The following is an 11,518-nucleotide window of genomic DNA, read 5'->3' as shown; positions in this document are numbered from 1 at the left end:
GGCAGGTGGCTGGCTGCTGCTCTCCCCGGGTCTCTTCCGGGTCCCTCTCGCGACGTTCCTCGGTCTGGCGGCAGCGTTCCCCCGGTCTGGCGGGCGGTGGCGTGCGTTCCCCCCAGCGGGTGGTGGCATGCGTTCCCCCGGCTCAAAGAATTTCACTATCTAACTCAAGCTTATAATCTAACTTGGCATGACCTCCATGTCTTTCTCACTTCCACTCTTACTCCTGATGAGAAAGACTGCATTCTAACAGACTTGCGTGCACACAGATCAGGTGCATCTCACTGACCAAAAATGCTGGGAGGTGCTGCTGTCATCCCAGATATTGAGCCTAACAGGAATTATGAACAAGGCTAGACGGCACATGCCAAAGGGACTGCATGCTCCAGTGTCTCTTAGCAGGCAAGCAAGGTGCCACCTAGGAAGTTATTAATTATAACAAACTTCAGGAAATCACACAAGGCCCTGATAAGAACCCAGTTGTCTTGTTAAGTTGCTTAACTGAAACCTTAATGTAATAATACCCACTTAGATCCCTCCACTGCCCCAGGTTCCACAGTTCTAGCTACTTATTTTATCACCCAGTCAGCTCCAGATATATGAAAAAAACTCAAAAAAGGCTGAAAATGGCCATCAAATCCCAATTAGCGATTTGGTAAACATGGTTATCAAGAGTTTTTAATTCCAGGGAGGACATGGCTGAAGTGGCCAAACAGATTAACTTGCACCAGAAGGTGGTGCTCCAAACTCCAATCTATTGTGGCAGCCCTCATGGGTAAGAGGGGTCCTGGGTGCAACACCACCCTACTTGGAGCTTAAATAGGCTGAATGGTCACTATGCCAGGTTGTGCCTGCAGCTGTGACCACCAGCTTAAGTCATGCTGAGCCTGCTAGAAATCAGGTCACCGGCAAAGTGACTGCCCTACTGTGGCTTGGCCACCAGCTGTGCATAGCTGCAGTGAGTTACCATCTGCCTATGAGGCAGTCCCACCCCTAGAACTCCTAGGTCTCATGGATGTAGATTGGTGATGTCTAGCCTCGATGACCCCCATCACCTTTGCCGAGCCTAGCATAACCATTGTACTAACAGGTAAGGCTATATCATTTTTTATAGACATGGAGGCTACATACTCAGTCCTCCCCACTTTCTCAAGTGCTACTACTCCTTCCCAAGTTGCAGTTATGATGGCAAACCCACCTTAGCACACCCTCTCCTGCCATGCATACTTGACACCACTCCTTTCACACACTCCTTCCTAGTTATACCTTCCTGATCTGTTCCCCTGTTAGGTAGAGACATTTTATAATCACTCCAGGCAACCATTTCTATTCCTCAGGCCTCACCACCTTCTATGAATATCTCTATCCTATTTCCTCTTGTCTCACCTGTCAGCCTCCCAGGATGGCAAGCCACTTCCTCCTTCTGAACTAGACCCAGTCATGTGGGATACTTCAAACCCAGTAATTACCTCCCACCTCACACCTGTTTTCAGCTCTCTAAAGGACCCCACACTAGTTTCTCCTCTCTGTTGCTCATAGATGTGGTCTCCTTCCCAACATCTCCCAGCTTCTCAGTCAAGAACTTCTGATTCCCATTAACCCCCCCCCCTTGTAACCCTCCTATCCTCCCAGTTCATAAACAGTCAGGAGCTTATTAGGTTGTCCAAGATCTGCACCTCATCAATGACACAGTTATCCCCACACATCCAGTAGTTCCCAACCCTTATACACTCCTCTCACACATCTCATCACCCACCATCCATTTCACTATCTTAGATCTAAAAGAGGCTTTCTTCATAATCCCCTTACACCCTAACTCCTATTTCCTGTTTGCCTTCACATGGACAGACCCTCATACCCACATGCTGTGACAGCTAACATGGACTGTTCTCCCACAGGGGTTCCATGACAGCCTCCACCTCTTTGGCCAGGCTCTTAGCCAAGATCTTGCCTCTCTCTGTCCCCTAGTGTTCTGCTACAACATGTCAATGACCTCCTCCTATGCAGCCCCTCCTTACCCCACCACAAAATCTCTCACTGTCAACCGCCTTTCAGTCATTTAGTCTCTGCAACTTCCTGAAAACATAGATCAAACACTCTCCTTTCTTGGGCTCATGGGATTTTTCCGACACTGGGTCCCAAACTTTGCCACTCTAGTACGACCTTTATATGATGCAGTCCATGAAATCCCCATAGGTCTGCTTACTTCATATACCACAGTTCACAAAGCCTTTCTCACACTTTATGACACTCTTTTTTCTGCTCCTCCTCTTTCTCTTTCCAACCTAACTAAGCTCTTCTGTCTGTTCATGGATGGGTGGCAAGCCAGGAAGTAGGAGTCTTTGCACAGCCTGCAGGACCCATATACCAACTAACTGCTTACCTGTCTAGGCTTAACACCACTGTCAAAGGGTGGTTACCCTACCTGAGTACTCTTGGAGCTGCAGCTGAGTTAGCTAGAGAAGCTCTCAAACTTACACTCTGGCAGCCTATCACTGTTTACTCTCCACATCGTCTTTACAGATCTTTTCACACACAAAGCTTTAACCCTCTTTAGTTTACAAGACTTTTTTACCTCCTGTTTATTGAAAATCCCTCCATTACTTTCCAAAGTGTCGCCACTCCTTAACCCAGCCTCCCTTCTTCCTTCCATCCTTCCTCTGATCACACATGCCTGGAAGTACTCGATAATCTGTCTTCACCCAGGTCCAGCTTGATGGACATCCCCTTATCAGACCCTGACCTTACTCTGTTTGTTGATGGCAGTTCAGCCCTGAGCCCTGATGGCCATCCACAGAGCAGCCTATAACCACAGAGCAGTCACTAACCAAAACACCTTAGAGGTTGACTGCCTGCCAGAAGAAACTTCTTCACAAAAGGTTGAGTTAGTCATTCTCACCAGGGCCGTTATTTTAGCTAAAGGGAAGTGAGTCACCATGTATACTGACTCCAAATATGCCTTCCTTATTGCTCACTTCCACGTTGCACTATGGAAAGAATGAGGGTTCCTTATCAGCAAAAGTCACCTGTTGTTAATGCTACCCTCATCTCTAAGCTGTTAAAAGCTCTCCTTTTGCCTTCTGAAGTTGCTACTGTACATTGCAAAGGACATGAGTCTGCTCAGACTCCTGTGGCTCAAGGAAGTGACAGAGCTGATGCAGTTGTCTGCAGCCTCACCTGCATCTCATCTGTTCCTGTCCTTTTCCTCACTACCAAAATTAGTCCTATCTATTCTGCAGAAGGTGACAGCTTACCAGCAAAGGGGGGGGGGACACATTACACCTCAAGGTTGGATCTTTCTTGGAGATAAGAACTCCAATATCCTGAGATCTTGACCGATATCCATAACTCTCTCCACATTGGACCCCAAGGCTTTTTTCACTTTGTCTATCTTTAATTCTTTACACACTCTTCGGCAGAAAAAAATACACCAAGTTCATTCTCGATACTCTATCTACACTAAAGTCTCACCCCAAGGCAGCATGCACCCCAAGCTTCCTACACACCAAATGAGAGAATTTTTGCCAGGACTAAATTAGTAAGTTGATTTCACTCGCATGCCAAGACACAAGAAGTGGCACTACCTACTAACTCTAGTAGACACCTTCTCAGGCTGGAACGAAGCATTCCCTACAACACATGAGACGGCAGCAGTAGTTTTCTCCACTCTGATAGAAGAAATTATACCCCTCTCTTAGGCTTACCTGGTCATATCCAGTTAGACAATGGACATGCCTTCATCTCTCAAGCTGTTCAGCAAGTATCAATAACCCTGAACATCACCTGGAAACTGCACGTACCCTACCACCCTCAGTTGTCTGCAAAGGTAGAACGGGCTAATGTCTCCTCAAAGATCACCTCACTAAACTCTTCATAGAGGTAAAATTCTCCTGGCCCACTCTATTCCCTCTAGCTCTGACTAGGCTATGCACAGCTCCACGCTCTTGATTCAGGCCATTTGAACTACTCTACAGGCGTCCTTTTCTTCTCATGCATAATTTACCACAAACCTCCTCTGCTAGCTTTCTACCTACCTTATCTATCTCTGCTATGACATCTTCTATGGAAACATGCTGATAAGACCCTTCCATCAGTCCCACACACATCTACCTCAGATAAACATCCCCTCCTTCATCGAGGTGACTCGTGGACTTCTTAAAAGCCTACACCCAGACCTCCTAGCCTCAGAAAACTCTCTGGCCTCACTACAAGTGAAAATCACCTCTCTTGTCTGGGTAGTATTGCAGAACACATGCACCTTCGACTTACTTACAGCTGATAAAGGTGGCACTGGTCTCTTTCTTAATGAGCAATGCTGCTACTATATCAATGAAAGTGCAGTAGTAGAAGAAAATCTAGATAACTTACAGAAAATAATAATAATAATAATAATAATAATAATAATAATAATAATAATAATAATTTTTTAAAACCCCCCCAAAACAGGAGAAGTCCATGCAGCTTATAACAAGGATGGTGGCAAACTCCACTCTTTACCTGGCTGGCCCCGATTCTTGGCCCTTTCCTAATAGTGTTTTTAGCATTAATGGTTGTTCCTTGGTTTTTTAAGTTTTTGCAGAGCCAAATTCAAGAGATCTCCTGTGTCACCGTAAATCAAATTCTGCTTCACCCTTACTCCCAGCTCCCTTGCGAACCTCCACCCAGTCCACCAGCTAGTCCTATTCACTGCCCCTGTTCAGCAGAAGTAGCAAGAAAGACTATGTGCCCCCATATAACCAAAAAGGCTGGAATGAAAGGCCATCTGGGAGCTGGTCAACATTCCATGCTGACCACACCTCCCGGGAGACATTCCAATCAGCCTGGTGTAAGATGGCTATAGCTAATCAGAAGAGAGCCAGCCACAACCTGCATAACTGTCATCTATGACACAACCCACCTGAGGATCCTGAGTAGCTCCTTATATGGGAACAAGCAGAGGGCATCCAATTAGTGTTCTCCACAGAGAGCTGACCACCGAACAGACCACCCTACCTCCAACTCCCTGCATAGAAAACTTTACCTTTAGCTTCCCCACGTGCAACTTTACTGCCTTTCTCTGACTTTCTGTAGCCTAAGAGAGCAAACCTGCCCAAGTGCTGATGATAAACTCCTTTGTTTCACTTCAACTGGTTCTCTGTGCCCTATAAAACAGGACTAACATCGGGGCTGGGGGGAAACCAAGGAAAAAGGGGATAAATAATCTACATGGCATTGAAACAGACGAGGGAGAGAATTGTATAAAAGAATATATGATTAGGTTTTATTGGCATTTAAGAGCTGCATAGTAAAGTGTCCGGGGCTGGGGGATGTGTGTCTGGGGGGTTGTGGGGTGGTGTCTATATAACAATGAAATTACTCTTTTCTCCAAAGAAAAAAGCTACCTGGAGTGGGGGGCAGGGAGGGAAATGTGCAACAATGAATGATTAGAAACTCAAATTCTAATAAAGGTATAAACCTTCATTAAAATATCAAATAAAAAAAAGAATGTGAAACTGCTCTACCTACTTTCTCAGCAATAGTTATCTGAGACCCAGACACTTCCCTATCTTGTAAAAAACATTTGTGAGCATCCCCCTCCCCAAGTTCCTAGTAAGAAAATATAATATCCCTCTCTAACTTTTAGTGGGGCTGCTTTTCTGATTTAGAGCCAGTCTGGAAGTTTCTCCTCAATAAACTGTTTTTCTTGGCCTGAACTGGGGTCTGTCCATCCTCGGTGACCTTATATTAATAAATTCATACTTATCCAAACATGTCAATATAGTTATAAAACTCCCATCAGTTACTTCCAGCCTACAAAAGTAGTTATTTTGCCTTAGAATTCTTTTTTCCCTTTCTTTAGCCATGTAAAGTACTTTAAACTGCCTATTACCAGGAAAGGAAATGCATCTTTCCTTTCCAAAATGGTTTTTCTCAATCATATGTTAACTCTTTTATAAGCTGTCTGTTTACTAGTAACTATATGTAAGTTATTCTTTTTAATGAAGAAATCCTGTAACTTTAACTAACAAAAGTAATATATTAAGGACATTAACATCTAACCCAAGTATAAAAACGTAATGACCACTTCCAGATGGGGAGCAGTTATTGAGAAGATTCTCTCTGCCCTCCCAAATCTGCAAATTGCTTTGGATATTGCAATCCATCTGTCTTACTGGCATTTGACTATGCAAAGAACCCCTCGTGTTTAGTAACACAGATGCCCAACCACAACTGAGTGGATTGAGAAATTGTGATATATCCACACTGCGGAATATTGTACAGCATTCAGGAGCAATGATTTAAAAAATATTGCATAACTTGGGTGAGATTGGAGAGCATTATGCTGAGTGAACTAACTCAGTTTCATAAGGACAAATACTACATAAGACCATTACTGTAAAAATAGAAGGATAATTAGTAAAACATATATGGGGACCCAAGGCAGGAAACAGGTGGAAGCAGAGGGGTAAGGATGGGTTGGGGTAAAACCACAGGGTTGCACAATTTGGTGGGTGGAGGGAGAAGGCAAAGGAAATGGGACAGATCCAGTGGGGACCTGAAAAGATAGGGTAATGATGGGCAAAATCCAATGGTGATTAATTTTATAGAACAATTCGTGGGAATGATTATATGAAACAAAATGTAAACAAGGAATAGTGTGGAACACAATGTATACAAACTTTGTAAACAAACTAATATAAAATAAAAATGAATTAAAAACCAAACGACAAAAACTGGGAACTCCTCAGTTGAGGCTGAATGTCTGACCAAAATCTAACTCCACCTTCTGAAAGCTTTACCATTTGCCAGTGTCCAGCAGAGATGCTGCACACTCTAAACAGACCATCAGAATTCTTTCTTGGAATGATCCATTTTAAGACAGGCACATCTCAAAGTGCAGATTCTTAATACGCAAAGCTAAGGCCTCCGAGGGCCACATTAGAAATGCCACTGATAGTGTGGTATTAATAAGCTGAAGATTATTCAAACACAAGGTCCAACTCTAAAACCTTGACCTCTTGTGTTTCCAGCCTGCAAAACTGGTTGAAACATCTAATTAATATATCTTTTGTTCTCAGACCTTGCTTTAACTTCTCTATTGCCATGTAGATTACCTTAAGGTATCAGTTTACTGAGGAATAAAATATATCTTTCCTGAACTAGCATTTGTCTTTTAAAATGACATTTTTCTCAGCCATGTGCAAACTGTACTTCATGTTGTCTGTGTACTAGTAATTGTATATAAACTATTCTTTGAATGTACCTTAGAACTATCTATCTTAAATGGATTAATATCTAAATTAAATATAAAAACGAATAACCATCCTTAGATATAGAGGCAGGTTTTTGTTTTTGTTTTCATGTTTTGTTTTGTTTTTGAGAGGCAGTTTTTGAGAGCATTTTCTCTGCTCTCCTAGATCTGCAATAAAGTGCTTTGGATATCACAATCCATCTGTCTTATTGGCAAGTGACAATGAAAAGAACCCTCTGTGTTCAGTAACACCATCTCTACCCAACTCCTCCACGTGCCCCAATACCAGTCTGCCTCAGATTTAAGGTCCACAGTTTATCAGTGTGACTTGAGGATGTTACAAATGTTATTTTTTCAGTACAGGATATGAGAACCCCGTAATTACACAAATCTCAGTGTAAGCATCTAGGCTGATGAAGCAAATTCAGGAAAAACCAGTATTTCACACAGCTCTGTGCTAAACTGCAATAGTGAGGAGCCAGCCTGCTTTCATCTACTTCTTTCAGAATCTACTCAGTGGAGGTGACTCCAGCTTTCCAGACCTGGCCATCCAGAAGCCAGAATGTTCAAAATGATTTAGGAATAGGAATCTGATTCAATCCAGACTGAACAGAAAACTCTGGGACTTCTTGTGAGGTAGCCCTCCCTTAGGGGTTCAGGTCTCGAGGAAGATAGCTAGGTCTGAGTGCTCCTGAATGAAGAATTCTACTTTTACACCAAGGATAATAATACATCCACCACTGAGTTCTTACAAAGAATGAAATCAAGTAACACAAGAATCATTTAGTAATGTTCTGAGAAGAATTTTGGTGGTAAGGAGGTACTTGTCCAAAGGTATTAATGCAATTCAAATGATTCTCAACCCAGAACTACCTTTCTGGCCCAACTGACATATATGTCTTCTCATTATGCTGCTCTTTAAATGAATGAGTAATAAAAACACACAACATTCAAGTTCTTTTATAATTATGATTAATTACTCCACTTAAAAAGCACCTACCAGAATCTGTTTGTGTTGTTTTTCTAGTTGATAGCCTCCAAAATGCAGTATGCCAGGTTTTGCCTGTAGGACATTATTTTTCAGAAGTTTCGTGTAAACCTCTATAAAAAGCAATATAGGTAAGTGCATTATTAGACAAAAATGAAAGATTTAATAAAAAAATAAGTTAAACAAAACCTTATAAACATGGAATCTCTTTAATTTGGGACATTATAAGCATTGGAAAGTTTCAGGCAGAGAACACAGCTCTCAACAAGATTAGTGGTTTCTAGTAATCCGGACTATTTCTGTTTCTATTTTTAAGCATCTCATGGGAGATTTTACCATTATAATATAAGCTCATATATGTGAAAGGTTCTGGTTCTAGTCTCTTAATTATTTTGAAACCAGAGAATGTACCAACAAACAACACTGGAGGCTGTGTGTAGCAACATTTCATTTTAAACCATACCTAGGTGTAGGGAGGCTGAGACTCAATGAGGCATCATCATCGATTCAGGGTAAACTGGAGCTATTTAGTCTCTGCTCAACAACAGGCAACTCATAACAATAACAACAACTGCTCAACAAACTTGATCCAGTGGGCACCTGTTACTTAGCCTGTCCTTCTTCCAGCCTCAGGGTCTATGTAGTTTCTGGCCAGCTCTCTTCTTTCTTCTCTTATCTGTTGGCACAGGCTGGTGCCATAAGTAATTGGCCTTGCCAGAATGGGCTGGGCTTTAGCAGAGGAGGAGTGATTTATTCCCTCAGGCTTTCAGGAACAAGGGAAATCTTACAATATATTGTTCCCTAGAACTGTTTGCTTTCATACATTTTTCTATAAGTGTCTGTAAAACCTGACAAGGTCTGTCTAAATTCATGCCACCCTAGCTCTTTGATTGGCCCTGTGTTTGCTTACAATGTAATAAATACTCAGTTCAGATTAAAACAACAAGTGCTTAATCTCATTACTGCATGTTTAACTTTTTTAATGTTAAAGCTCAAAATAATTATAATTTTGGATAAGTCTCAGCTTTTGTTGTAATGTGAGCATCATTTTTCAGTTTTGAGAACAAAGTTAAAACAGAGAGAATAGTGCAACAATGAATGAGTGGAAGCCCAAAATCTCTGTAAATGTTTATGAAAATTAATAAAATATAATTATAGAGAAAAAAAAACACAAAAAACAGCCAAGCTCACAAAGTCTATATGAGCCTTTCCCAGTTCTCTCTTTAGGCATGAGCTGTGTCCTTGAGGTGGCAGACAAGAAAGATGGATGCTGAGCTCCAAGCCCTAATATTGGCTCTCATATTCACAACTGAACCACCTCAGAAGACTCCTCTAGAGTCAGTATCTCCACTAGTAGAATGGAATAAGAATTCTCCCATGGGTTTGCCATATGAAATACAACCACAGTAAATAAACAAAGAAATAAATCTACTATCTGACTAATTCACACAGTCTACCTGAAAGTAATTAGTACCAATGTACAAGGTAAAATAACATTGACTGTGCTGATGAAGGTAACATATCCATCTGGCTGGGTCATGATCCTCAGAAATCCAGTCATTATGTAACAATGTAGCCAGTTTTCATTTTGCAGTTGATATGATTCTCCTTCCTTTCCGCATATTGTTGGATTTCCCATAATGACCTGGGCTTTGGAGCTAACCAGGTGAATAAATCAGGAGTAGATGTTATAATGGGCAAAATTATTAGCTTGCCACATAATATCTATAGGATTTACCAAGTGTATCAAATTAAGAGACAAACATGAAAAAGGAGCAGCAAAGTAACCTGGTGTGTCCAGAGCCATGTAGAAGTACAGAGGAAGTATGAAGATGGTCCCAGATGTATTGGTTCAGGTTGCACAGCAAAGAGTAAAGAAGTGTCAAGGAAAGAAAAGGCAGCTCTACCTGCATTCCAGGAAAAGCACTGAGAGTACTGGAGTAGCACAGTACAACATCCAGCTAGATACAAAGAACAGCCTGGAGAGCAGGACAAAGGGGGAAAGTAGCTCAACAGTCACAATGACAGGTGGAGAAAGTGACACAGGCAGTGGAAAAGATAGGAAAGATATCTGAGGAAGAAGAAGCCGTACAACTTGTGGCTAAAGCACTCCACAAAAATGCAGTAGTTAAGAAAGGGGTTTACTGATCTAAATAGAACCACTGTTCTTTAAAAAAAAAACCACAACCCAGCAATTAGAGCCCATGAAACTATAAATAAATCAGCAACAAAAAGCTCCATTATGATTTCTCAACTTTGGCTTCAGTGAGGAACTGTATGCTCTGGAGCAACTCTCTTTTCTCATTACTTACTGGACTCTAGCAAGTGGTTGGGTACATGTGCTCTTTTCGTTGGCTCCTCCACGAGGCTCTTCAAAAGTACGGGTGATACTTTACTAAACAATTCTTCAGCATTCTTTAGTTCTCTGCTTGGGCTTTTCACCTCTGCCATTTTATCATGAAAAATAAAGTCTTCTTTTTTGAGCCAAAGGTCATTTCCTGGGAATGAAATAGTAGCAGCACAATAATCATGAGAAAATATCCACATTCTCTCTCAATATTTGACAAATGCACCTCTTATCACTTCTGTGGTTACTGCACTTCAACACGCCTTCCCAGAGCCTCCAGCCACTACAGTTCCACACAGAGTGACCCCATTAGTTTTCTTACAACACTCACAACCTCTTCCTGAGATGTTCCTCAAGCTATTATAAAGCTAATATAATAGGGAGCATGGGGGGGGAGGTAAGGAATGTCACTGTCAAATAAGCTGGGGAAATGTTTAAGTAATAGTTAAATATCTTAAGCTCAAGGAACTGAAGAACAAATTCAAACCTCGAGTTGCTATAATCATGGATGCTTTCGGCAGAACGTTAAATGATCCCGGAAGTATTAAAAGAAGATGGAAGGAATATACTGAGAGTCACTGTATCGAAAGGAATTGGAAGACACAGAGGAATTTCGTGAAACAGCATATGAGCAGGAGCCTATGGTGATGAAAGAGGAAGTTCAGGCTGCTTTGAAGGACATGGAAAAAAATAAGGCTCCAGGAATAGAGGGTATACCAATTGACATATTTCAGTTAACAGATGCTGCCCTGGACGTGCTTACCGGGTTGTGCCAAGAAATCTGGAGAACGACCACTTGGCCAACTGACTGGAAGAGACCGACGTTTGTTCCTATCCCAAAGAAAGGCGACCCAACCAAATGTGGAAACTACAGAACAATTTCACTGATTTCACATGCAAGCAAGATTTTACTGAAGATTATCCAAAAACGACTGGAACAGCACATCAACAGAGA

At 41.8% G+C, this 11,518-nt stretch overlaps 1 protein-coding gene across 1 annotated transcript in view; it reads right to left on the bottom strand.

Moving 5' to 3' along the window:
* The window catches only part of LOC102866468 (primary ciliary dyskinesia protein 1-like), a 274,244-nt gene extending 263,577 nt beyond the window's left edge, over nucleotides 1-10,667 (bottom strand). Inside the window, exons 1-2 of the mRNA XM_006902504.1 lie at nucleotides 10,529-10,667; nucleotides 8,229-8,329 (exon numbers count right to left, since the gene is read on the bottom strand). Of these exons, the coding sequence (XP_006902566.1) occupies nucleotides 8,229-8,329; nucleotides 10,529-10,667 (240 nt within the window). The remainder of the gene's footprint in view (nucleotides 1-8,228; nucleotides 8,330-10,528) is intronic.
* Nucleotides 10,668-11,518: the final 851 nt, after the last annotated feature.

The sequence above is a fragment of the Elephantulus edwardii genome, unplaced genomic scaffold (assembly GCF_000299155.1).
Source record: "Elephantulus edwardii isolate Elephantulus edwardi_28Jun2011 unplaced genomic scaffold, EleEdw1.0 scaffold00419, whole genome shotgun sequence".
In the NCBI taxonomy this organism is placed as follows: Eukaryota; Metazoa; Chordata; class Mammalia; order Macroscelidea; family Macroscelididae; genus Elephantulus; species Elephantulus edwardii.
The sequence above is the reverse complement of the archived record's forward strand: the minus strand, read 5'-3'. Positions and strand labels throughout refer to the sequence as shown.